Source organism: Sciurus carolinensis, chromosome 4 (genome assembly GCF_902686445.1).
Source record: "Sciurus carolinensis chromosome 4, mSciCar1.2, whole genome shotgun sequence".
Taxonomy (NCBI): Eukaryota; Metazoa; Chordata; class Mammalia; order Rodentia; family Sciuridae; genus Sciurus; species Sciurus carolinensis.
The window spans coordinates 23,460,852-23,474,082 of NC_062216.1; the positions used below are offsets into that span (position 1 = coordinate 23,460,852).

At 39.5% G+C, this 13,231-nt stretch overlaps 1 protein-coding gene across 3 annotated transcripts in view; it reads left to right on the top strand.

Annotated features, from left to right (window-relative positions):
- The window catches only part of Palld (palladin, cytoskeletal associated protein), a 371,690-nt gene that overhangs the window by 149,095 nt on the left and 209,364 nt on the right, over positions 1-13,231 (top strand). For all 3 annotated transcript variants that reach the window (XM_047548533.1, XM_047548534.1, XM_047548536.1), the window contains exons 3-5: positions 23-201; positions 9,649-9,715; positions 11,696-11,801. In XM_047548533.1, the coding sequence (XP_047404489.1) occupies positions 23-201; positions 9,649-9,715; positions 11,696-11,801 (352 nt within the window). The remainder of the gene's footprint in view (positions 1-22; positions 202-9,648; positions 9,716-11,695; positions 11,802-13,231) is intronic.

Genomic DNA, 13,231 nt, shown 5'->3' on the forward strand with positions numbered 1-13,231 from the left:
TTGACCTCCATTTGGCCTGCAGATGGTTTTGTGAGGGGAAAGAGCTGCACAACTCTCCTGACATTCAGATCCACTGTGAGGGCCAGGACCTCCACACCCTGACCATAGCAGAGGCTTTTGAGGACGACACCGGCCGCTATACCTGTCTGGCTACCAACCCCAGCGGCTCGGATACCACTTCTGCGGAGGTATTCATTGAAGGTAAGGAGGGTGCACAGGATAGGCGTGGGAATGGCCTCAGAGCATCAGCATGCTGATGGAACATCTCTGTGTGCTTTCCCCATGCAAACAGAGTCGTATTGTGCTTCAACCCTCATTTCTCCTGAAAAACTCTATAAATAAACCGTTCTGACACTTAGGCATACATCCTCTGGGTCTAATGTCAACATTCAGTCCTTCTCATTTAAAACCTTTCAGCTACATTAACTTGAACTTACTTAGAACATGAAGTATCCAACTTATTTTTTTTCCTTTCTCAAGTAAATGAAGGATGGGAATATAATTGAAATACCATATTCACAGCTGTTAAGCTGTAAATGATTTAGGAAACCTCTTTATGGGAATTGCAAGTGATTGAATATTTTTAAATGTTCCTGTTTTCACTAAATTCTAGAATTGTGCCTCTTCTGTTAAGACTCTATTATTCCTGCAAAGTGTACAATGAACTTGTAATTACGTGCTGAGAATAATTTCAGAAATCAATGTATTAAAAATTGGTAGCAGAGAATGGAATATTTCTTTTGTTCTATTTATTTATTTTTATAAGACCTAATCCCCAGGAAATCAGAATATTTTGATATCAATGTATTATAGTTTATTGCATTTTGATCAGAACCAGTGATTTAAAATGGTCAGATGAATATTGTGCCCAGTTCATACTGTGTCTAAATCCATAATGTGGTGAACACCTGGTCGATCATTTGCTGTTTAAAATAGTAGTTAAAATATAGAAAGAATATTAAAAACCTTGAGATCTCTACTACCTTAATCTTCATTTTTGTAAATATTTTAAAAACTGTTTAATATACCAAATTTCTTCATTCTTTCAAGTGGAGGAAAACAAAATGTCAACTATCATTTATAGCTCCATCAAGAACTGACCAAAAAAATTAGTTTCAAAGATAGCGATTACTGCTGACTAAAAGTATATACTTTTACTTTTAATAAAAGGACCCATCACATTATATTTGGAAACAATATCTTCAAGCTCTTCAAGGAATTTTGTCATCTTAACAGAAGTAAACATTTTATATCCAATGATAAATAATACTCATGCGATGCTTATAAAATACACACACGTACATGTACATGTAAATCGTTTAAATTTTGTTGTAATTCTTTGAGGCATAATTATTCTCTTTTTACAAAAAGAAAACAAAGACTGAGAGAGGATAAAGGGACTGTTCAAAGTCACACAAGAACTGGAACTCAGACTGTCTTCCTCCAGGGTCCATATCCTTAATCTCTATAAAAACCACTTCACAAAGATAGTCTTAAGAGTAGGAAAGATATTCTTAACCACTATGTCCTACTGACATGAAGGAAAAAATAAATGACAAGATTTTTAACATTTTGCTAATGAGTTAGCAATAAATTTTATTCCTGGCTAGGTAGTGTTGCAAACTTCTTGAAGTATTATAGAATGCAGGGAATTTAAACTTCCAATAAAAAAAAAAATCTGTTTGCTGTGTTCAGATTTGTCTCCAAATCCAAGTTCACAAAGATCATCTTAAAATGGAATGCTTTATTTGCTGGTAGAAATATGATGAATTTTGGTTCATACTTCTATAGACATTAAATGAAATCACTTTAGATTTTCAGTAATATCCTATAACTTAATAAGTAAGAGTTCATCAACTTAATTCAAACAACACTCATTAACGACCTACTAAGTGCCACACAGTGTACAGTGTAGTACAAATATTTAATACAGTCTCTGGATATCAGAGTATTCCCAGTCTCACAGCAGGGATGGACATATTTTTTTAAAAACTGAAATAAAACCAGAATATGAAGTGATAAAGTAATGTAAGTGGTATAAGAGAAATATAAAGTGTTATAAAAATCCCAGTGAACCTAAAAAGTTAATTATGATATATATAAAATATACCTACTTTTATATAACAAAAGACATTTCTCTACCCCTGAAACTAGTTGCAGTATCTAATTCTGGTAGACCCCAAGCCCTGATCTTTAATTTTATTTAATTAAGTTCTTCTATGTAGAAGCTTCAGACCTGGCCATCTTCTTCTACCTGTGAACCCAACTAGATGAGCTACTTCACTCTAATTCTATATGCTATGTAGTTTTTTTTTATTATTTTTTATTTTTACAGACTGCATTTTGATTCATTGTACACAAATGCGGTACATCATTTCATTTCTGTGGTTGTGCACGATGTAGATTCATACGTTTCGTGTAATCATACATGTACATAGGGTCATGATGTCTGTCTCATTCCACCACTGTGTAGATTTCATGTTCAGGACTTCAACAGAGATGAATTTCCACCAGGGCAGTTTTCCTGGGGCTACCACTAAACATCCTTATGCAACCAACCAGCCATTAGGCATATGTGACTTTAGATAACTTGTGTGTGAATTTGAAAAATCAAAGGTGCTGACATAACAAGAACAAAAAGCTGTTAAGATTCATCTTTGTAAAACTAACAAAGTGATTTAGAAAACTGGCTCATTATCTTGTGAAATATGGGTAATAACTTTTTTCTAAAGTGAGTAATTTTATTGTATTTTTGTCCCTAAGAACAATTACATGAGAGAGAACCTCAAAAACACTCCTATTATCATTTCACGTAAGAAGTACTTACATTCACGAATTCCAGCTCTACATTAGTGTCAGGGCTGTCACAACGGAGCTGCTTCCTAAGGCACATTGCTGTTATTATATCATCATGTGGTTACTGGGAGCCTATCAGAGGGAAGGATGTTTTCTGTACAATTTTAAACCTCAACAAAATCTCTGAAAGTTTAATGCCCTACTAGCTGAAAATGATGTCAATTCTACCATCCTATGCATCAAAGTTTAGAATAAAACAAAAGAAATGATAGCTTAAGAAGAGTTGCTAGCATTCATATAGTGTTCAGTAGGAAAATCTCCTCTTGGTTTTTACGTGGATTATCTCATTTGATCCTTGCAAAAAATCACCCAAATCTACAGTTGAGAAAACTGAAGATTAGCGGGGCTACGTAACTATCAAAATGACAGGTATTCTGCACACATACGTGCAAGCAAGCAAGCACACGCACACACACACACACACACACACACACACACACCCGGCACCCGGGAGGCAAGGATTCAAACCCAAGCAGTCTGACTTAGGTCTTCCCTGTTTGCTGCTACAAAATAAAATGCAAAGTTACTCATTATCATGGGGCCACTCTGACCCTCACCTTCCTGGGGTTTCACAACATAGGATCAGAGAACAGCATTTTTTCAGGGCACATAACTGGGCACTTTGTGGCCATGGTCAAGGGACTACTGTAAGGCAGGCAGTTTCAGGCAGGAGGAGCACATCAGTGAACAAGACCAATGCTGACACTCCAGAAGAAGAGGGAGAGGGAGGCAGGAAATTCACCAGTAATTCCAGTCACCAGCAAGATTGTGAAGAAAGCAAGGTGGCTGACTGGACAAGGTGATCAGGAAGGCCACTCTGAAGAAAGGACAGTTGACCAAAGTCTAGAACCCAAAAAGAAGCCAGTAGGGAAGACTGGGGAAAGGGGACTTCAGATAGGGGATGAATACCAAGGCCCCGGGTGGGGAAGAACGGAGTACGGAAGCAGCTGAGGAAATCTAGGGCCAATGGAGCGTCATCAGCCAGGTCATATGGGATGAGGGGCCTAATGGTCACTGTGAGCAGTTTGACTTGGATTGTAAATCAAATTTGCAAATTTATTTATTTATTTATTTTGGCAATGCTGGGAATGGAACCCAAGGCCTCAAGCATGCTAGTCACGTGGTCTACCACTGAGCTGCCTCCCCACCCCTTCTGATTTGTATTTTCAAGCTGTTACTTTGACTTATAATCAGGAAGACCAATTAGGAGCCTTCTGCATCAGGACAGAAGTGATACAACCGTGTTCCAGGAGGATGTGGTTTAAATAGGAACATGAGCTCAGAGGTAGACACCAAAAGCCTGTAGTGGGTTAGATGTGGGGATGAAGGGATGAAAGGAATCAGGTATGAATACACTGTGGATTTCAGCTCTACCATTTGTGTGGACAGTGTTGTCAGTGCAGAGGACTGGGGGGTGGGACAGGACACCGGGGGAGGGACTGAGTGCTGTGCTGTGAACATAAATTTGAAATCTGTGTCTGGATGGCCAAGTGGATGTGACAGGTCGTTTGGTCGGATACATGAATGTAGTCCAGTGCACAGAGCAAGAAAACTCTGAGGACTCTGCACATAGATGGTAACATGGACTGGATGCACTGCCAGACAGATCGGCTAGGGAGAAAGAGGAGATGGGGAAGAGAGAGGACCTGAGTCTGAGCCTCTGATACTGCTACACATGGAGAGTCCAGGAAGAACTGCCAGCAAAGGAGAGTAAGAAGGAAGAGCCCCTGGGGCAGGAGAGAGAGGGCAGCAAGGCAAATTGTGTCAGGAAGGAGGGAGCTGCTGGCCACGTCCAGTCCTGCTGAGAGGTCGGTCAGATGAGGACAGGGAGGAAACCACCAGATTAGGCCACTGGGAGTGGTGTTGTTGATTTTAGCAAGAGGGGCTTGGGAAGTCAGGAAAAGACCAAAGATCAAATACAGTGACCTGAGTCAAGTTTGCAAAATGTGGAAGTAGCAGATGTTAGATGCTCAGTGGGAAGACTTGCTTGGCCACCAGCAGAGCCCTAGGGCCAGTATCTAGAAAGGTATATGGAATCATAAAAGATGGCTTTTTGCTGTTTGTTTTGAGGCAGGAATTATTAGATTTATGTCTCTATGCTAATGAAAATAATGCAAAGAGAGAAAAATTGGTTACTTAGGAGGGAGGGAGAACAAGATGGAAAGGGGAGAGGAAACAGAATTTGGCCCACCTGTGTACCGGAGGAGAGGGGAGAGTCCTTAAGGACTAGATGACAGGAGATTGGCTCAAGAGTAGGAAAGGTAAACACAAACACGTAAAATAAACAGACATCTCAACTTTCCACTACTACCTCCTCCTGTGATTGTAAAATGGATCATATAGATCATTATAGTTTTAAGAATGCCAAAGAGGGGGGCATGATGGTCCTGAAAGATGGGTTGAAGGAAGCCGAATTAAACCAGACCAGTGGTTAAGGAGGATTTGGATCTGGTAGCATGGAAGACAAGGAAGCATTAAAAATGTGGGGGCCAGACAGGAAGGCTGAAGTCTGATGCCAGTGGACATTTATTTTTAGGTTCTGAGTGTTATGAATAGTCAGATAAAATGCTGCACCCCTTTACGTTTGGAAGTGTGTTGTGATGTGATGTGGGTAATTGTTCCTGCCATCTCAGTAAGGTAAAGCCCAGAGGCCAGGACCACTGTAGTGCCTCAGTATCTGACAACAGGTGAGACGGGCATAGATCCCATTTGCTAGATTTTAAGACCTGTGAAGGGAATCTGAAGGAGTCTAAGCACATGTTGGGCCTGCACATTATTTAGAAGTAGTTTCTTGCTTTGTGACCTTGAATAGTTATTCGATGACTCTGTGTTTTGTTCTCTTCATCTGTATACCAAGAAAGTGAGATTCTTGTCAGAATTGAACAACTTAATCCCCTAGAGTGATACCTGACACATGATGTAGGCAATTATGACTGTATTTTGTTTTGTTTTGTTTTGGTGCTGGGGATTGAACCCAGGTCCTTGACCATGACCGTGGTGAGTGCACATTCTACAACACGTGCACCCTCAACAACTGACAGTCACTCTTAAGATGCTGATCTTTGTCCTCTGTGTGTGTAGATTTCACTTCACATACTCTTTTACACCTTGATTCTTTTTTTTTTTTTTTTTTTTTAATTTAACCTGTCCTCTCACAAACAGCTAACCCTGTCATTAAACATTCCTTTCTCCTGACCAGCAGGTGCAGAGCAGATGACTGGAGGAGGGACAGGATGGGAGAGGGAGGGGCGAATCACCCTGAGGGGAGGGAAGGGAACTTACTGGCACAGAGAGAGGGATTTGATCTATCTTCTGCAAGAGCTGCTCTGACACCTGAGATATAAGGTGACATTGAGCTTTCACAAGGACTGGACAGGTACGCAAAACCTAACAGGTGTATTCTCATTGCAGGCACACAAACCTTTTGACTCTACCTTTCACTCTGAAAATCACCTAGAAAAAGGTAGCAAAAATACCTTTTCTTTTGGTGGTGGCACTGGGGTTTGAACCAGGCTAGGGCAAGTGCTCTTCCACTAATGACTAAGCAACATCCCTGGCCCAAGAATGATTTTTTAAATAGAGGTCATCAGAAAACTTTTTTGGGGGGACCGTGGGAGTACCAGGGATTGAACCCAGGCGCCCCTTACCCATAAGCCACGCCCCCAGCTCCCCAGCCCTTATTTTTTATTTCGAGACAGGGTCTTGCTTAGTTGCTGAGGCTGGCCTCAGACTTGTCATCTTCCTGCCTCAGTCTTCAGAATCACTGGGGTTTCAGGCATGAGTCACTCACTGTTCCTGGCCTCAGAGGATTTTTTGTGTTTTTTTTTGTTTTAAATGAGTCAAATATGTAGAGTCAGATGAAAAGTAGCTGCTTCTCTACCTGAGAGTGCCTGGGATCATTCCTACAGACTTGAGCCACCCCTCCCCTTATCCTAAACCCTTTTATGATTCCAAGAAAACTAGTCTCTCCGGTTTCCCAAGCCTCTCTGATAGCTGCAGCTTCCCTGGAGACTCCTGGGGGAGTCCCCTGCTCGGCTCCCCACACTTAAAACTTCCTGCTGGTCTGCAGCTTGTTTGGGTGGTCTGTTGTTTGTTTTTCCCTCTTTTTCTATTACAGCCCCAGTTAATCCTGCACAGTTAATTTCCCCATCAACTTCTCAGTGCCCAAACGGTGAATCCCAAACACATCAGCCCTAGAGTGCCAGCTCTGCCCATGCAGGCCTCCCACTGCTGCCTGGCCACACGCTGCCCCTCTCTTTTGGCAGGGTTTGCTCCCTGTCCCTTGACAAACTTTGTGATTTCCTTGTTCCATGAGGTCGTTCCAGCAAAAGCACACGTCCAGCCCTCCACATGAAGCTAAGCACCACGAGGATCCCGAACAGGCAGAGCACATGAAAGCCCCAGGGGACCGGAAGGTCACAGACCATGAGTTCAAAACACTCGAGTACAGTGCTGTTACCACCGCTTTCTAGTCCTATGATCTCATACAAACTGCCCAACCGTGTGGTTCTCAGGTTCCCTATCTATCAATTGGATATCTTACTTCTAAGTGAGGTTCATTATGAAAATAATTAAATGATATAAAGAGAGAACCTGGCAGACTGCAAGGCAAGTAGTAAGTACTCACAAAATCGCTAGTTCCCCTCCAAGCCCGGCCTCAGTTCTCAGAGAACTAGTCATTTTCTGGCAGGTGTAATAAGTGGCACGCGTGGTATAAATAAAACGCTGGGAATTCAAAGACAGAGCACAGAAGAATGGCTGGGCTGATCTAAATTTCAAGGCAGAATCTCAAGAAAAGACTGGGTAGGTGTAACCTAGGAAAGAGAGTCCTGCAACTGCGGGTACAAAGTAGAGCTCGCACAAGGAGGAAGCCCTCATCACCCCAGGGTCTGAGGGAACCCTTCCCACCTCCCGACTTACAATTGCAACCCCATCACACCCCCGTCTGCTCACACTCCACCACCCCCACTCCATCTTTTTCGCATTTCACTCACCACCATGTCATGTATTTAATTCTCCAAGAGCACACACTCCACAAGGGCAGGATTTGTGTGTGTACCTGCTTCACTGCTGTGTCCCCTCACCTGTGGAGTGTACCCCAGTGAGGATATTCAGCTCTCTGGATTAGGATTATGTGACTTGGAAATGCAGGAAAAAAATCAGGTTGGAAATCACCAAGGCCACTGAATGTCAGATTTGGGGAGAATGAATTTTCTGAGATTTATGTATCATCTAGATCATTAACAGGGAAGGTTTGCTCTAGGAGCATGAATGGATTTGGGAGGGAGAGAAATGGGAAAACAAGATAAGAGTCTATTGCAGTAGTCCAAGAGCCAGGTGAAGAAAGTCCACAATGGATGGTAGTTACAGAAATAAGTAGGAAGGGACAAAGCAAACATTCCAGCAGAGTTACCAAAGCATGTCTGTTTTCAACATCAACAAAAGCAAGAACATATTCCAGTAGAGTCACAGGAGAAAATTCCAAACAGCCATTCAAAAGAATTAAGTGAATGTATGTATTCTACACATACTGATAGGCAAAGGATCTAACTGGAAGGAGTACATAGAGTATGAAACATTTGTAAAAATATGTTCATACATATATGTGTGTTGCAATATTTAATTTATCTGAAAAATACACACCCAACATGTGCCTGATGATATTTAGGGAGGTACCCTGAGATCTGAACTATTATGTTGCACAATTTGGTACTATTTGGTTATTTTCTGTAAGTCTATGTTATTTTGTAAGATAATTTTAATAACCCAAATGAAATATATTTTATAAATAAAATATCAAGAATATATTTTTAACCATTGCATTTACTTTAAGTCTGCCACTTGAAATCTTGACATACAATCTGTAAATATTAAAATCTGAGCGCAGTTACCTTTAGTTTAAAACTCTGATGAGTCTTCATTCAGGAAGAGTAATGATACAGATGAGTTTGGGAAGGCAGGTTCCAAAATCAGAGACCCTGTCCTTCAAGAATGGAGCTAATAGCATGCTAAGTGAAATAAGTCACTCTCAAAAGACCAAAAGCTGGATGTTTTCCCTGATAAGTGGATGATGATATATAATGGGGGTGGGTGGTGGGGAGTGAGAGAAGAATGGAGGAATTTAGATTATGTAGAAGGAAATGAGAGGGAAGGGGTATGAAAAATGGTGGAATGAGACAGAAATCATTACCCTATGTACACATATGATTACACAAATGGTATGAATCTACATCACGCACAATCACAGAAATGAAATGATGTACCCCATTTGTGTACGATGAATCAAAATGCAGTCTGTATAAATAAAAAAAATTTTTTTTAAAGAATGAAGCTACAGCTATATACTTGAATTTACCCAAGAGTCAGAAAGTGTCTTCTGATTAATGAGTAATAAAGACATTAATAAACCATACCATGTGATTTCCTAGGGTTAAAGTTTAAAGCTATAAGTATTTTTCCACATGGACAGTCACACACATGTATTTCTTTGTTTTTAAGCCATGTAAACTTGTGGTTTTGATGGCAAAGTGATAAGAAATGAAACTAATAATAAAGCTGGCTTTAAAAACATACTGCTTTCAAAAAGAGCTATTTATAGCAGTTCTTTTTAAAAATAATTTTCTGAAGAGTCCAATAAAAATGATATGAACCTGAATTATTCTCTATTTTATTGTGTATTTAGGCCAAAAATAAGACTTGATATTTTACTGTTTAAAAATGAGGACTATTACTCTGAAGTTCCTAATACCACTGAATCTTAACTTTATCCTTATTTCTTTAATGCTTTTCCAGGAGCCAGTTCTTCAGATTCCGACAGTGAAAGTTTAGCTTTCAAGTCAAAAGCTGGAGCTATGCCACAGTAAGTACCTATAATTTCATCACTCATCTCTATAACAAAGAATGGCAAACAAATTTGGGGACATATAGGCAGGCGTGCTGTGCTTAACTGGGAAAGGTCCTGGCGTTCACTGGAAATCCTATGTATTTCAAACTGGAACAGTTTTTAATTTACAAATTTGTACTCTGAAATCTGCATTTCATTATAAGTGTGTGCCAAAACTAACCATATACAAGGGTTGTTTCTTTCTTTCTTTTTTTTTTTTTTTTTTTTTGCGGTGCTGGGGATCGAACCCAGGGACTTGTGCTTGCAAGGCAAGCGCTCTACCGACTGAGCTATCTCCCCAGCCCAAGGGTGGTTTTAAAGACAACTATCTGCTTGTTATTGGCACCAAGGCCTATGGATTATTCAGAAAATATTAGTATCTTAATTATTCTACAAAAATGAAGTAAAATTTACTAGAATTTGGTAGAAAATTCCATTAATTTTTGAGATGTGCTAACAAATGTCTTTATTTGCTAGTAAACACATAATAGTTACCTCCATTCAAAATGCTATTATTGTACATTGTATATGTGCATCAAATTATCACATTGTATCCCATAAGTAGGTACAATTCAAACAATAATGAAATGATATATAAACTTAAACAAGTCTATCCATTCAGCATCAAATAATCACAGATTCTAAAGGGACCTTATAAGATCATGTACTTAGCACTACTCATTTCAAACAGAGCTCAAGTTCAGTGAGGTGATGTGACTTGTTTGAGGGTGTGTGGTCAGTTCCTTCACAGTCATGGACCTAGAAACTGACTCTTCTTAATCTTTCCCTTACACCTCACTAACACTTATGCACCAAGAAAAGACAAAAACTCTCAACAAAATTAGAAACCAGAATAAAGAACAGCTGCTAAACTGAAAATAGCCAAGACTTTGAATTAAATATAGGACCCTAACCCTAAAGATTTTAAATATCTATCTATTTTTAAAGATTAGACCGCTTCCAAGAACTTTATTTTCTATTAGGGAGTCTCAAGGTTAATACTGTTTTTTTTAATTAATTATTTATTTATTTATTTTTTACAGGCTGCATTTTGATTCATTGTACACAAATGGGTATATCATTTCGTTTCTATGGTTGTACACAATGCAGATTCATACCATTTGTGTAATCATACATGTACATAGGGTAATGATGTCTGTCTCATTCCACCATCTTTCATACCCCTCCTCTCATTTCCTTCTACATAATCTAAATTCCTCCTTTCTTCTCTCACTCCCCACCACCCACCCCCATTATATATCATCATCCACTTATCAGGGAAAACATTTGGCCTTTGGTTTTTTGGGATTGGTTTATTTCACTTAGCATGATATCCTCCAATTCCATTCATTTATTTGCAAATGCCATATTATTCTTTATATGACTGAATAATATTCTATTAGAATGGCTATTATCAAGAACACAAGCAATAATAGATGTTGGCATGGATGTGGGGAAAAAGGCACACTTTTACATGGCTGGTAGAGTTTCAAATTGGTACAGCCACTCTGAAAAGCAGTGTGGAGAATCCTCAGAAAACTTGGAATGGACCCACCTTTTGACCCAGTTATCCCACCCTCGATTTATACCCAAAGGACTTAAAATTAGCATACTTACAGTAACACAGCCACATCAATGTTTATAGCAGCTCAATTCACAACTGCTAGATTATGGAACCAACCTAGGTGCCCTTCAACAGATGAATGGATAAAGAAACTGTGGTATAAATACTTTTGAATCTTTTTAACCAAGATTATAAATGATTTCACTCAATATGGAGAAGGTAAATTCTGTGTTCATGCTGACCACCGCTTTTCTAGCTATAAGTTGAGTTCTAATTTCTGAAATAGAGACAGTTGAAGTGTACAGTAAAAAACCTAGCTCTTCTGTAGAAATATTTCAAAAAAAATTGCAACTCAAAAATTCTAACTGGACACTTGCCTCCCTATTTTCCAGAGCTCAAAAGAAAACAACTTCTGTGTCCTTGACAATAGGATCATCATCTCCCAAGACAGGAGTGACCACAGCTGTGATTCAGCCCTTGTCTGTCCCTGTTCAACAGGTAATTGTGCCTCAGGCCAGATCCCACAAGGAATTGAATGCATTAGCAAACTGCTTGGCTTTAAGAATATAGCTTTGATTCTAACTAGCACACACCCTAAAAATGTTTTCTAAGTGGAAAAGAACTGGAAGAAAAGAAAATAGTAGGTACTGTTCTTCCTTTCATTTCACTAAAAATTATCTTTAATCAAATCCACACCACCAATTAGCCAACACCTGCATTTGCATTGGAAACTCTTTTTTTCAAAAAATGCTTTGTAGTTGTAGATGGACAGAATTTACCACGTTAAAAATAAACAAATAAAATAAATGCATTGGAAGCTTTTGATAAGACAATATCTGTTTTAGCTATAATTACGGGATTATTCCTCCACATACCTCCTCTCTTCCATTTAACCAAATTCATTAGCTCATCTAGAAGACAAGAAAAGTCCACATACCCACAGAAAGCTTTCCCATTCCTGGAAGCTAAACAGATAACAAGAGAAATAAAATAAAATTCCTTGACTTCACCATACTTTCTCATCCTGCTTTTATCTCTTTGTAAGACTTACATCATCCAAGAAACAACAGTAATACAAACTAGCAAGTAATTGTACTGAGTTTACATTGCAAACCAAAATCATGTAAAAGGGACTAGGGATATAGCTTAGTTGGTAGAGTGCTTGCCATGCAAGCACAAGGCCTTGGGTTCAAGCCCCAGCACCACAAAGAATACATTAAAAAAAAATGTTTAAATATCTCTAAATCATTTCTAGAAAACTATCCTTAAATGCAACATGTTGGAGTGCAGGTTCTTGGCTTCCTGAACAAAGAACTGAGCCAGACCTGCAGAAATAACAGGCAGAGCATAGATTTAGTGAAAGCACATTTTACAAAGTAGAGCTAATCAGTCTGAAAAGAGTGGCTCAAGTTCTGGAGATCTGGGCCGGGCCACTTCACTCCTGTCTTATATGCTGAGCTGGGCCTCATCCCTTTACCATGGACATGATGGAAACACTTTACCCTTTCCACCTAATTACAACATGGATCTTGTGGTGTGGCTTGCCATGGTAGTAGGACTTACCATAAACAGAGACACATGATGACTTACCTCCCTGTCTTCTACTCTGGCTGGCATTTTTTCTCATACCCTGCCTCCCCCATCTTGATGTCCTTCAACTCCTACCTCACTTACAGAGAGAGGGGTTTTCCCCAACTCCTAAAGTATAGCTACCTCACTTACAGAGGGTTTTCCCCCAACTCCTGAAGTATAAATTCATTCCTAACCAAAGAGTACATCTTTATGAACACTGCCGTGCCTTTCATCAGAATTTATTATCTGTTCAACACTCACAGCTGTTTGACATAGTGACACATGCTCTAATATGTGGAAAATGGAAACAGTAGGGAAAAGGCATTTGGGTTCATCACCTTGAAAAGAATCAACCC